At 38.0% G+C, this 13,663-nt stretch overlaps 1 protein-coding gene across 10 annotated transcripts in view; it reads left to right on the top strand.

Moving 5' to 3' along the window:
- WDFY3 (WD repeat and FYVE domain containing 3) overlaps positions 1 to 13,663 on the top strand; it is a 304,455-nt gene that overhangs the window by 259,699 nt on the left and 31,093 nt on the right. For all 10 annotated transcript variants that reach the window (XM_054554129.2, XM_054554132.2, XM_054554131.2 and 7 more), the window contains 6 exons: positions 1,563 to 1,643; positions 5,441 to 5,495; positions 5,762 to 5,881; positions 9,292 to 9,409; positions 10,360 to 10,466; positions 11,980 to 12,133. In XM_054554129.2, coding sequence (XP_054410104.1) covers positions 1,563 to 1,643; positions 5,441 to 5,495; positions 5,762 to 5,881; positions 9,292 to 9,409; positions 10,360 to 10,466; positions 11,980 to 12,133 — 635 coding nt within the window. The remainder of the gene's footprint in view (positions 1 to 1,562; positions 1,644 to 5,440; positions 5,496 to 5,761; positions 5,882 to 9,291; positions 9,410 to 10,359; positions 10,467 to 11,979; positions 12,134 to 13,663) is intronic.

The raw sequence follows: 13,663 nt of genomic DNA, 5'->3' as shown, positions 1-13,663 counted from the left end.
CCCCAGCTTATTTTTTGTATTTTTAGTAGATACGGGGTTTCACCGTGTTAGCCAGGATGGTCTCGATCTCCTGACCTCGTGATCCGCCCACCTCGGCCCCCCAAAGTGCTGGGATTACAGGTGTGAGCCACCTACCGTGCCCGGCCAAAAATAAAACTTTAGTTTCAAAATAAGCTTTCTTTGTATTTACCAAAATGAAGCCAATGCAGTTTCTTGCTATTGAATGCAAGGACTGAGTAAATTTAATTTATGTGGGACTTTTCTCTGGCCATTGAAGGGATGTTGGATACCTTCATCCTTGAAAAAGTAGTATAGCTAAATAAAGCAGTTAATCTAATCTAAGCATATTTTTATCTTTAATAAACTATATTTAAAATTTACCTTTTAAGTGAAAAACAGGCCAAGCTGTGCAGTGGCTCACGCTCATATTCTTAGCACTTTGGGAGGCCAAGGAGGGAGGATCACTTTGGTTTAGGAGTTCAAGACCAGCCTGGGGAACATAGTGAGACCCTGTCTCTATAAAAAATAAAATAATTAGCCGGGCATGGTGGCGCATGCCTGTAATGGGAGGTTGAGGTGGGAGGATTGCTTAAGCCCAGGAGGTCAAGGTTGTAGTAAGCCACGATCACACCACTGCACTCTAGCCTGAGTGAGCAAGGCACTGTTTCAAAAAATAATAATAATTTTTTTTTTTTAGACAAAGTCTTGCTCTGTCACCAGGCTGGAGTGCAGTGGCGCAATCTCGGCTCACTGCAACCTCCACCTCCTGGGTTCAAGCAATTTTCCTGCCTCAGCCTCCCAAGTAGCTGGGATTTCAAGGCACACCACCACACCCAGCTAATTTTTGTATTTTTAGTAGAGATGGAGTTTCACCATGTTGGCCAGGATGGTCTCGATCTCCTGACCTCATGATCTGCCCGCCTCGGCCTCCCAAAGTGTTGAGATTACAGGCGTGAGCCACCACACGCGGCCTATAAATTTTTTAAAAAAGGAAAAACAACACACATCTCTGGTACTTAAATTCTTTTGAATGTGTGAATAATAAGGCTATTCTGAACTAACCATGTAGATGAGAGGCATTCTCTTGTTCTTTGAAGGGTGATACAGATCCTGGCAATCCCGCCATTATAGAAAATTTTATATTTCAGATTATTTCCATGAGGAATAACTAAACCATCCAACATTGCTTCTCATTGCAGTACAGTAATACTACCCGTGAGCACCTGGGAAATGAGGGTGGTTCTTCAAATAAAGGGCCTGTGGATGTTGATTGGTAACCCAAAACTCCTTTCACATATGGGAAGAGCTAAGTAAAGTGATTGAGATTCACTTTTACTTATCTGATTTTTTAATTTCTAAAGATGCTATTGTTTTCAGTGCTAAGAAATTATTTCCTCTTTAGAGAAGTCCAAAATTTATATATTCGTTTTGCCTGCCATTTAGTGGGTTATGGGAGGGTAGACGCAACTATGAAAATCTAAACGAATCATCCTTTCTTAGGCTTCACGTTAGATCCTGACTGAAACTTCACTTGCAATTTTATGCTATTTTACATTTTTCAGGTTTTTGGCTGTAGTGCCATCTCTAACGGACAGTTCAGAATCTGTATCTGGGCAACGACCAAACACAAGTGTGGAGCAGGGGTAGGTGGTTTGTTCCTTGCATATTACAGTTTAATAGTGAAGTTGGGATGATTCATATCTGGACAGTATTATTTAACATTTTAGATGAGGGTTTTCCCCTGCTGGTTGCAAATTTTTTTTAAAATACTGAAAACTAAAGGAAGAAAAGAAAAAGGTATACATAATCACTATGTCAAATCACTGCTTACATTTTGATCAATTACCTTCTGTTCTTTAAAGCATGAGTATTGCTGTGTGCATGATTGAGTTTATACTCTAAATACAAGTTTTTATTCTGCTTCTTCTATTCAGTGTTATATTTAAATATTCCCTCTCGTCTTTAAAAAACTATTCAGAAACATAACTATCATTCGCTATCTATTCATCACATATATAAAACATCATGTAATTTTTGGATATTTCATCTTTATCAGGTTTTTGCTTTTTTATTATTATTATTATGAGATGGAGTCTCGCTCTGTCACCCAGGCTGGAGTGCAATGGCACGTCTTGGCTCACTGCAGCCTCCTGGGTTCATGGCAATTCTCCTGCCTCAGCCTCCCCAGTAGCTGGGATTACAGATGCCTGCCACCACACCTGGCTAATTTTTGTATTTTTAGTAGAGACAGGGTTTTGCCACGTTGGTCAGGCTGGTCTCAAACTACTGATCTCAGGTGATCTGCCCACCTCGGCCTCCCAAAGTGGGATTACAGGCATGAGCCACTGTGCCTGGCATTTATCAGGTTTTCTTATCATAAGACTGGACATGTGATTCTTCTTTTTTTTTAAATTTTTTTCTTTTGAGACAGTTTCCTTCTGTCACCCAGGCTGGAGTGCAATGGCGTGATCTTGGCTCACTGCAACCTCTGCCTCCTGGGCTCAAGCGATTCTCAGCCTGAGGCTGAGCACTTCTCAGCCTGAGGCTGATTCAAACCTCATCCTCCCAAGTAGCTGGGATTACAAGCATGTGCTACCATGCCTGTCTAATTTTTGTATTTTTAGTAGAGAAGGGGTTTCTCCATGTTGGCCTGGGTGGTCTCAAACTCCTGGCCTCAAGTGATCCGCCCATCTTGGCCCCTCAAAGCGCTGGGAATTGCAGGCATGAGTCACCATGCCCAGCTATGATTCTTCGTTATTTTATTGTGGTAGAGTCCCCTTAATAAAACAAAGAGTAGGAATTTTAAGGCCCTCGATACACAAAACCAGCTTGATATTCATAAAAACTATACAAGTTTATATTATACTATTAGTAGATGTTTGTCTCAATAGATACTTGCTAACTTTGTATATTATTATTTTTTTTTTTTTGAGACAGAGTCTTGCTCTGTTGCCCAGGCTGGAGTGCAGTGGCACCATCTCAGTTCACTGCAGCCTCCACCTCCCAGGTTCAAGTGATTCTTCTGCCTCAGCCTCCCAAGTAGCTGGGACTACAGGTGCGCGCCACCAAGCCTGGCTAATTTTTGTATTTTTAGTAGTGATGGGGTTTCACCATATTGGCCAGGCTGCTCTCAAACTCCCGACCTCGATCCACCCACCTCGGCCTCCCAAAGTGCTGGAATTACAGGCATGAGCCCCCGTGCCTGGCCTGTATATTAATTTTTTTATTTTATTAGATTTTATAAAATGTTTTCTAATTTTTTAAATGTATATTTCTTTGATTATTAGTAAGCATGAGCTCTGTATATGTTTATTAACCATTTAAAATCATTTTTGTAAATTGTCCATATCTTTTGCCTATTTTTCCTTTGAGATCTTATCAATTTGTATAGGATTTTTCTACCATAAGGTATTACTCTTTTGCTTGTCATTTTTATTGCAGATTTCCCAGTTTTCCACTAAATTTTGCTTTTTGACATTTACATTTAAACTTCTGTTTTTATGTATTCTGACCTATCAGTGATTCCTTTATGCTCCTTATAGCTGTGCTTCATCTTAGTGAGGCCTTCTAGATAACATAGCCATTTCAAGAATCTATAGACCCATTTCCATTTATATCACTCAGTAACTGGTAGCGCTTTATAATCGACTGGAAAGAAGCAGTGCTTTGGGGCTATAAATTAATTATTAGAGCATGCAAGAAAATGACTTTTACAAGTTGTAGAGGTTCTGTAATTTGTAAATAAATTTGATTCCAATCTGTGTGCATCTAAATACTTTGTGTATTTCTCTTTAAGTTTTGTTTTTATTTTTCTATAGCCAAGCCTTAACAAATACAATGCTAAATATATGCTTTTTTTAACCCCAGAAACATGTTCTGCTCCTAATCATTTGTGTTGTTGTCAACATAAATACAGGAAGTGAAAGATTTCCTTAAAAACATAATGAGCCTTTTTTCTACTTGTAAGCAAATTGCTACTGCTTCCTAGATAATCTTAAACTTCCTATTTCTTTGTTCTTGCTACTGCCTGTGCTGAGTTGGCAGTTCTTAAAGAACTTTTAAGAGCTCAGAGGCAAGAAACAGAAATTCATTTCCAACTTTAATCTTCCATTTCAGTTATCCTCTTTCTTACGATGTTGAAGAGTGGTCATGGCTATTTTTCCAAAGAGAGTATCTTGTACATTCAATTTGCCTGATGGAAAGAGTATCTCAAAGTGGAAAATAGTACCATCGAGCTGGATGTGTTTAGGATCTAAGGTTTTCAAATGTATTAATTTCCTTTCAGAAAAGAAAATATATAAATACTTTCTCTTGGTTCCATGACCAATTATTAATTATCAATATTATAAAGCTGATAAACCTTAAATAGGATTTTATAACATTTTAAGGAAGTCTGCTGTCCCCAAAAAAGTAATGTTTAAATTTTAAATGACCTGGACAGCAATGACTTTCCTGTTATACAATATTCATATTTTCTTTCACTTATTTAATGCATTATGTACCTACTATGTACAGAATATTATATAATATTTCAATTATTCTAATTAAGTATGCTTGGATCTGTTTACTTAGTGATTATAGTAAAAATAAGAAAGTTAGACTATGGTTAGAGTATGGCTCATGCCTGAAGTCCTAATAATTTGGGAGGCTGAGTTAGGAGGATCGTTTGAGGCCAGGATCTTGAGACCAACCTGGGCAACATACCAAGACCCCATCTCTGCAAAAAATAAATTATAAAATGGTTTTAAAAAGAAAAAGAAGGCCAAGCACTGTGGCTTATGCCTGTAATCCTAGCACTTTGGGAGGCCAAGGTGGGAGGATCAGTTGAGGTCAGGAGTTCGAGACCTGGCCAACATGGTGAAACCATGCCTCTACTAAAAATACAAAAATTAGCTGGGCGTGGTGGCAAGTGCATGTAATCCCAGCTACCCAGGAGGCTGAGGCCGGAGAATCACTAGAACCCAGGAGGTAGAGGCTGCAGTGAGCCGAGACCATGCCACTGTAATCCAGCCTAGGTGACAGAGCGAGACTCCATCTCAAAAAAAAAAAAAAAAAAAAAAAAAAAACAGAAAGTTGAACTAGATCAGTGTTCTTCCAACTCTTTTGAATATGACCTAGAGTAAAAAATATATATTACATTCATCCCAAGACACATAAATGGAGTTATAAATACTCAACTCAAACAAAATTCACAAAAAAATACTTTTTCTTACTGTATGTGATGCCTTCTGATGTCCTCTGTTTTCTTCAGTTCAGTTCTATGTTACTTCATATTTCAAAATGCTGATCACAACCCACTAAACTGATTTTATGACCCACTAATAGATCCTCCATAGTTTGAAAAATTCCTGGACCAGGTGACTTAAATTTTTCAACTTTATAATTTTTCAGATTTAAAATTTTATTGCTTGTAATTTATTGTATTATGTGTTGCTTTTAGATCTGGGTTGCTTAGCACTTTGGTTGGAGAGAAGTCTGTGACTCAGAGATGGGAGGTAAGTTTAATGAATATATGAGCTTCCTTAGAAGTTTGTAGTTACAATAGAAGTCATACAGTTAAAAGCACTTTGATTATCCATAAAATATATACCATAGAGAAAATGTTTTATTTTCATTCTTTTTAGAAAAAAAAAAGTATTTCATTGTTCTGAAATCTGTTAAAAAGAAACTGTCCTTTACATCACTTTGCATATAAAATTTTAAAAGCTGAACATAGTGGAAATAATTGATTGCTCAAAAATGAATATTTATCTTTTTCCAGAGAGGTGAAATCAGCAACTTCCAATATTTGATGCATTTGAACACTTTGGCTGGCAGATCATATAATGATCTCATGCAGTATCCTGTCTTCCCCTGGATCCTTGCAGATTACGACTCAGAGGTAAATCTTAAGTCATTTTGCTTAAGTAGAACACATTTTCAAAAATAATTTTAAAATACAACTATTGAAGCAGGGTGCAGTGGCTCATCCCTAAAATCCCAGCACTTTGGGAGGCTAAGAGAGGCGAATCACTTGAGTCCAGGATTTCGAGACCAGCCAGAGAAACATGGCGAAACCCTGTCTCCACTAAAATTACAGAAATTAGCCAGGTGTGGTGCCAGACCCCAGATGTCCCAGCTACTCAGGAGGCTGAGGTGGGAGGATTACTTTAGCCCAGGAGGTGGAGGCTCCAGTGAGCCAAGATTGCACCACTGCATTCCAGACTGGGTGACCAACCAAGGAAGACTCTATCTCCAAAAAGAAAAAAAAAAAAAAAAAAAACTACAGTTGCCTAAATGTTTTATTTGGTTTGTAGTTTAATATTCTCAATCGGCAAAGGCACTTAATTCAAATAGATGAGAGGCATTTAGCACAGACATATAAAAAGTTTGGATAATTGACCCACTTACTGAGTACTGGCCATTAATTCTTAATATCTATTCAGTTTCTTTAAGTGCGGATTAATTTGCATCTATTGGTGGATGTCAGAATCCATCTGTGTAGTTTGAAGTGTTTGTTAGGAAAACACAAAGTAACTCTTCTACAAAATGTTCCTGCCATATAAAAGAAATTTTTTATACTATTCCAAGAAGCCTTGGTAGAAGATTTCCAACAGTTCAACATGTACATGACTTAAGTCTCAAAATCAAGAACAAATAGATGCATATGAATATTTTGATTCCCCTCTTCCTTTGCCTCCTGTCTGATAGACATCTGATTAGTTCAGAAATGAACCATAACAGGCAAAACATAAGACACTTAGCCCTAGGTAAACAAACAAAAAGATTGTTTTTAAAATTCAGAAATTCAATGAACCTTCTTATTCACTAGAATCACGGCTGCTTATCCTTTCAGAAATTTTAGACATCAACATATTAAGGAGAAAGATAAAGCTTCTATCCTCAGAAAATTTTGGTCTAATGAAAGAGTGAAAGGAAATCCACCCTATATGCATGGGTGTACGTTAGTGCATTTGATATGTGAATCTATATATTTGCTTGTATAGTTAATTTGCATACCTAATACACAATAAATAAATAATAAAAGGAAAAGAAGAGCTCAGGAGTAAAGATGGATAAATGAAAATATTTTTCTTTAAGTCAATCAAGGAAAGTTAGAAAGAAAATGTAGATTTTTTAAAGAGACAGGAAGTCCAAAAGAAATGTGGTTTTCTGAGAAGGGAGTGGAGTACTTTGTCAACTCATATTTGAATATGTATCTCACAGGAACATGGCAGGTCCCATTACTGAACCTTCAGTTCTCTACCACATTCTCCCGATGCAATTCTGACCCTCACCGTGTATTCCCCATCGCAGGAAATGGCACCATCATCCATGCTGTCTTACAGGCTGGAAATTATACTTTTCCTACTGTCCATGTCTGCTCAGTGGCCAAGGCATGTCTACCTTTGTCTCCATCAGTGTACCTAGTGTCTCATTTCAGGCCCTCCACATCTTTACTGGACCATTGCAGCAGTCTCCTAACTGGGCTTAATGCTCTAGTCTCTCCTTCCTTCAGTGTGCCCTCTATACTGCAGCCAGATTCAGGAACACTAATTGAGTCATCCCTCTGTTTAAAATCATTCAGTGACCAGGTGCTGTGGCTCACACCTGTAACCCCAGAACTTTGGGAGGCCGAGGAAGGCAAATTGCTTGAGTCCAGCAGTTCAAGACCAGCCTGGGCAACATGGCAAACCCCATCTCTACAAAAAATTAGCCAGGCATGGTGGCATGCATCTGTAGTCCCAGCTACTCAGGAGGCTGAAATGGGAGGATCACTTGAGCTGGTGAGGTGGAGATTGCTGTGAGCTGACAGTGTGCCACTGCACTCCAGCCTGGGCGACAGAGCAAGAAGCTGTCTCAAAAAAAAAAAAAAAAAAAAAAAAGAAGTAAAAATAAATAAATAATAAAATTATTCAGTGAATCACCATCATAATTTGGGAGAGAGTTGAAAAACCTCACTATAGCAACCTTTTCAGTGTAGCTCCTATGTATATATTCCTCATGTACTCCCAGAACTGCTATCGTGGGGCACCCCAGTTCCCTCTCCTGTAATTTAGTGGCTTTTCACATACAGCCTGACCTGCCCAGTGCCCATCGTGCATTTCTTCTCTCCACCAACTAACTCAACTGACCAGCTCCACTTCATCCTTCAGGAGGCACTCAAGTACCAGCCCTGTGATGAGTACCCTTCTGTTCTTTTTCTCCTCTGCCTTCTATTCCCACACTGCCCTTTAGCTGTATAACATGGTACCTATGTTGGGGTTTTTTTTTTCACCATTTTAATCAGGGAGCTTTCTTTTACAGCATTGTCCTGCTATTTGTTTGACCCTACTCAATCTTAGGGTCAAGGTCCTTGAGCACATAGTCCATTTTATGTCTCTCTCAACTCTCAGCCCATAGGATGACACCTGGTACTTTGTACATACTTTAACATTTGTTGAATTAACCAGAAAATATAAACAAGGTACTTTACATATACACTTTGAGATAACAAATATGCTAACTTGACTTACATTCATAAATGTAGATCAGTTTCTCCTGCCCAAGATTTTTTAAAATGAAAGTTTGGCAAAATTGGTTATTCATGATGTCCTATAGAAAGGACACAAATATGCCACAGGCACATATTTCAAATTTCCGCTTTTAAAATCCTCAGGGAGTAAATTTTAGTTTCCTTTTAAATATATGAATTAGGTCAACTCATCAACTTTTAAAGTGATGTCTGGTAAACTAGAAGAATCCATCTCATTGGGAAGTTACTTGATCTGGTGTGATGTTATCTTTTAGAGGTAAAAGAATTACTGAGTGTTCTAGTTTTTATCACTTCCTGATCACCTCTGAGAAGAAAATGCTCAGAAGTAACATTGGAGGGAGACAGGGTGGGGGTGGAGGGAGGGAGGACACAAGGGAGATCTGATCCTCCAATTATGTAAGTGATGAGGTTAACGATGAATTGGAGCTATTGTGTCCACAGTCTCCTGCTGGGTCCTTGCCAAGACTTGGAAGCATTTTCCCTCTTAATCCTCATCCCCTAAACCTGGATCCTGAGTGGCTTCCTCTGTGAAACATATAATTTCCAAAGCACTTGTCTTCCAACTGAATCGGTTAACAAACTCCCATGTGCCTGTCTGTAAAGTATGTATAAATAGTACGTACATGGCATTATTTTGGAGTCCAGTTATACCAGTTTGACCCCACAGATACTAGTGCGTTTTTAAATCATCATCATCCACAACAGCCACTGTATCTACGTTAGTGAGGCTAGGTAGTGTATAGTAACTTGGAATTGAGTTACATTTTGTATTTTAGGAGGTGGATCTTACTAATCCCAAGACGTTTAGAAACCTGGCTAAGCCAATGGGAGCACAAACAGATGAACGATTAGCTCAGTATAAGAAGCGGTATAAAGACTGGGAGGATCCTAATGGTAAGGAACTTTTTTTGTCATTGGACTTTGTACCAAGTTTCAAAAGTAAGTCATTATGTAGCGGTCTGACATTCTTACATCCTCCTTCAAATTGCTTATATATCATATCTATATGTATTATATGTCCACACATATATGCAGATTATTATAGCAGAGGAATCAGTTTTGCATGCCAACGTATGGCCATGCTTAGAAGGCATTTTAAATAGCTTATCAGAGTATTGGTGGAAAACTAAGTATTCCTGCTCTGCATAGGGCAGAAATTTCCCATCATAATCTGCCTCTGTCTCTAATCATGTTTAGTCCAGGAACCATACTTTAATTTATTGTCTCTCTTTAATTTTATTGAGGCAATTTGTGGAACCCTTTTGCATTTAAAAGAAATTACTATATTCTAAAACTTTATAGTTTACTTATTTATTATGTTTAATGTTTATTGTGTTTCTCTCTCAAAAAGGCAAAACAAACAAAGCAGAAAGAAAGCCTAAGCTTGTAGTCCTGTGTGAACTCTTTTTTCCCGCCCCGCCTCTGCCAAGGAGAATATGTAGTAAAAATACATAAAAGTGCTTAATATTCATAAACAATGATGTAGAGAAATATATAATTGCAAAGCCAGAACCTAATAAAAACTATAAGTCAATATACAGCTTTAGTGGAAGATGGTCTACTATTAAGGGTTAACTATTATAGTAAGCCTCAAAACATGAAATTGGTAGACATACTAAGTTTGTGGGAATAGGCCATTGAATTATACTTAATCTGGACTACTGTCAAATATAGAAGAGAGGGATAGTGGTATCATGAAGTTTTCCTGCTGCAAATGCCAGTACTAATTGCATTTAGTGTCACAGTTATCACATAGGCTAGCATTTTCAAGCATAAATTAATACCTATTTTATTTTTCATATTTCTTCTTTTGGTTTCAATTGTGCTTTAATTTTCTTAAACAGGAGAAACTCCTGCATACCACTATGGGACCCACTATTCATCTGCAATGATTGTGGCCTCATATCTTGTAAGGATGGAGCCTTTCACACAGATATTCTTAAGGCTACAGGTAAAACTTTAAATTTGGGGTTTTTCTATTTTATACAAGCCTACTTCTATCTAAAATGTCACCTTTTAAAACATCATTATCTTGTGTTATAAGAAGCTCTGCGAAATTTTAGTGGCAAAGTAGTTACATAACTAAAGTAGAATTTTGTTGGACCAAAATTGATTAATGAACTAGAATTCGCTTAGAACAAGTAAGTGCCAGCATCCTTTAATCAAATACATAAGTAGCATACATTTTTCAAGCAGCCCTAACTGGTTGAATTAAACAATTTTTATTTTACAAAAACTTGATATATTCCAGCTCATTCTCTGTTTCCTTGATTATAATTGCTTTTCTGTACATTCTCATTCATTTATTCAGCAAATATTTAATAAACACCTACTGTGTGCCAGGCACTGTTCCAGGTACTTGGGAGGACTTCAGTTAATAAAGAGAAAAGCCTTACCTGTGCAGTTTATGTATTTCAGTTGAAGGAGACAGCCAAACATCAAAAATAAGAAAATTGTAAGGTGTTTCAGAATGTGATAGAAGCTATCAGAAAGATTTAGGTCCAGAAAGAGGGGATGGGAAGTGGGGAGAACAGGAGGTTGCGCAAGGTGGGATGCAGGTTTAAGTAGAGTGGTCAGAGTAAGTCTCCTGTGAAAAAAAGCCTAAAGGAGGTAAGGGTGTTGCTTCTGCAGACATCTGGAGATACGTGTTCCAGGCAGAGGGAAGAGCTTGTGCAAGGGCTCTAAGGCAGGCTTGTACCTGACATGTTCCAGGAGCAGCCCGGGGGCCAATGTGTCCAGAATAGAGTAAGTAAGGAGGAAAGTTAGTTGTAGGGGAAGAGGTCAACAAGGAAACGGGCTAGATTGTATGGCAGATGTTGGCAGCCATGGCATGGACTCTGGCATTTTCCCACACTGGGCATCATAAGACAGGTACACCATGTTAACTTAAAACACAGCAGCATAGGGGGCTTGACTGAAGAAGATGGATAGTGTACCTGTGAGGCTACGTAGTCAAAAATATCCCTTTTCTATTTTAATTTGCTTTATCGGTCTGTAACTGATCACCTTTTCTAATTCTCCATTTAATTCTTATTAGTATGAGAACTTGCATATCATGTTAATTTATAAAATTAGCCAAACATAATTTGAATGTTTCCAACTGTAGATGATTTACATTAGAATCTTTTCTTGTGATGGCATCATCAAACTATGGAAGAACTCATATTTCTTACAGCCTTGTCCTCTCTTTAAAATCTACTATTTTTTGGATGACTTTTTAAAATCTTTACACTTGGATTTCAGTTTGATTATAAAACGAATGCAGAGAGAACCCTCTGTAAGGATTACCCCAAAGAGAATTAGATGTTTTATGTTTATTAAAAATTTGTGTATATTTAATGTAGGATAATGGGAAATTGAAATGTCACCAACTATAGTTGGAGTTTTCAAGCTCTTGAACTTGACAGAAGCTTCAGGTGGGAGCGGTTCTCTAATAGAGTGGTGTCTTCTCATTCTGCCCACAGGGTGGCCATTTTGACCTGGCTGACCGGATGTTTCACAGTGTGCGGGAGGCCTGGTATTCAGCGTCAAAGCACAACATGGCAGATGTAAAAGAACTTATCCCAGAGTTCTTTTATTTACCAGAATTCCTGTTCAATTCCAACAACTTTGATCTAGGTACGTAGAGCTATGGCACTGTTTTAGGAATGTTAGCCCGGAAAAGTCCAATAGAAATAAGTCACTTCTCTGAAGATTGTCTGCAGCACACATTAACAAGAAAAAAATTTGTTATAGTTTCTTGCAGTCATTTGCTGTAATTGGGTGTGGTTACATGTGATTTTTGTGGTTACAAAAATTAGCCAGACGTGGTGGTGGGCACCTGTAATCCCAGCTACTCAGGAGGCTGAGGCAGGAAAATTGCTTGAACCTGGGAGGTGGAGGTTGCAGTGAGCTGAGATCGTGAACTGCACTCCAGCCTAGGCAACAGAGCGAGACTCCGTCTCTAAATAAATAAATATTGAGACAGATTACTCTGAACATTTAGAATTTTGTTGTTTTGATGAAAACAAAGGTGAAAATTTATTTGAAAAGTATTACTGTTGAAACCCATTAATAGCTAAGAGTAGTATATCCAAATTTTCCACGTGTTGTTTTAATCTCGTTTATTGCCTAATACATTCTCGGTTTATATGCTAATGTGTTTTAAAATTAGAACTTCAGAATAACTTTAAGTAAATCCCTTTTCTTTATCCTGTAAGGGCTCTATTTTCTAGAAAAACGGGACCAAATCAGCATTTATAAAAACAAGAAAAACTCGATCAGTGCTGTTTTTATATTATCTGGCTGTTAGAGGAAGTGGATTTGACTTCGGTTACAGTTTCTTGGAACACAGTTTGCTGATCTATGCTTCTGAGTATTTCTTTTACAGCATATCAAAATTCCATTGTTTCCATGTTAGAATATTCCTGCCAGATATTTGTTGTTTTATATTTTTTTCATTCCTTGTATTTTCTACTGTTTTATAAGAGTTAGCACATAAATTATAACTGTACTACCTCCAAATTTTCATGAACAGAAAATACAGGGAAGTGTTTGTATCCTATACATATGAAAGATATATCTATTTGAAGTTTTCTAAAGATAATTTTTATGTATTTAATTGTCCATCAGCAACTCTACCTTTGTGAAATGGGATCTAATGGGAAAGATAACAAGGCTATCTCCAGAGCCCCAGGAAAAGTCTGAAATTGATTTTCATTACCTCTAATTATGCCTAGAGCTCACCCTTGAGCAGCTAAAGACACAACTTTAGGACTTAGAATTAGAGAAAGTGATGGGTTTTCCCAAAAGAATAGAATAGTCAACAAGAACAATCAACAAATACCTGCTATAGCCTTTGACTGTGAATGCACATTAACATTTTCTTTTACTGAGACAGAGTCTTGCGCTGTTGCCCAAGCTGGAGTGCAGTGGCATGATCTCTGCTCATCGCAACCTCCGCCTTACAGGTTCAAGCAATTCTCGTGCCTCAGCCTCCCAAGTAGCTGGGATTACATGCGCCACTACACCTGGCTAATTCTTTTTCATATTTTTAGTAGAGATGAGGTTTCCCCATGTTGCCTAGGCTGGTCTGGAACTCCTGACCTCAAGTGATCTGCCCGTCTCAGCCTCCCAAAGTGCAGTGGTTACAGGCGTGAGCCACCACGC

The sequence above is a fragment of the Pongo abelii genome, chromosome 3 (genome assembly GCF_028885655.2).
Source record: "Pongo abelii isolate AG06213 chromosome 3, NHGRI_mPonAbe1-v2.0_pri, whole genome shotgun sequence".
Lineage (NCBI taxonomy): Eukaryota > Metazoa > Chordata > Mammalia > Primates > Hominidae > Pongo > Pongo abelii.
This window is presented reverse-complemented; position numbering and strand designations above follow the sequence as displayed.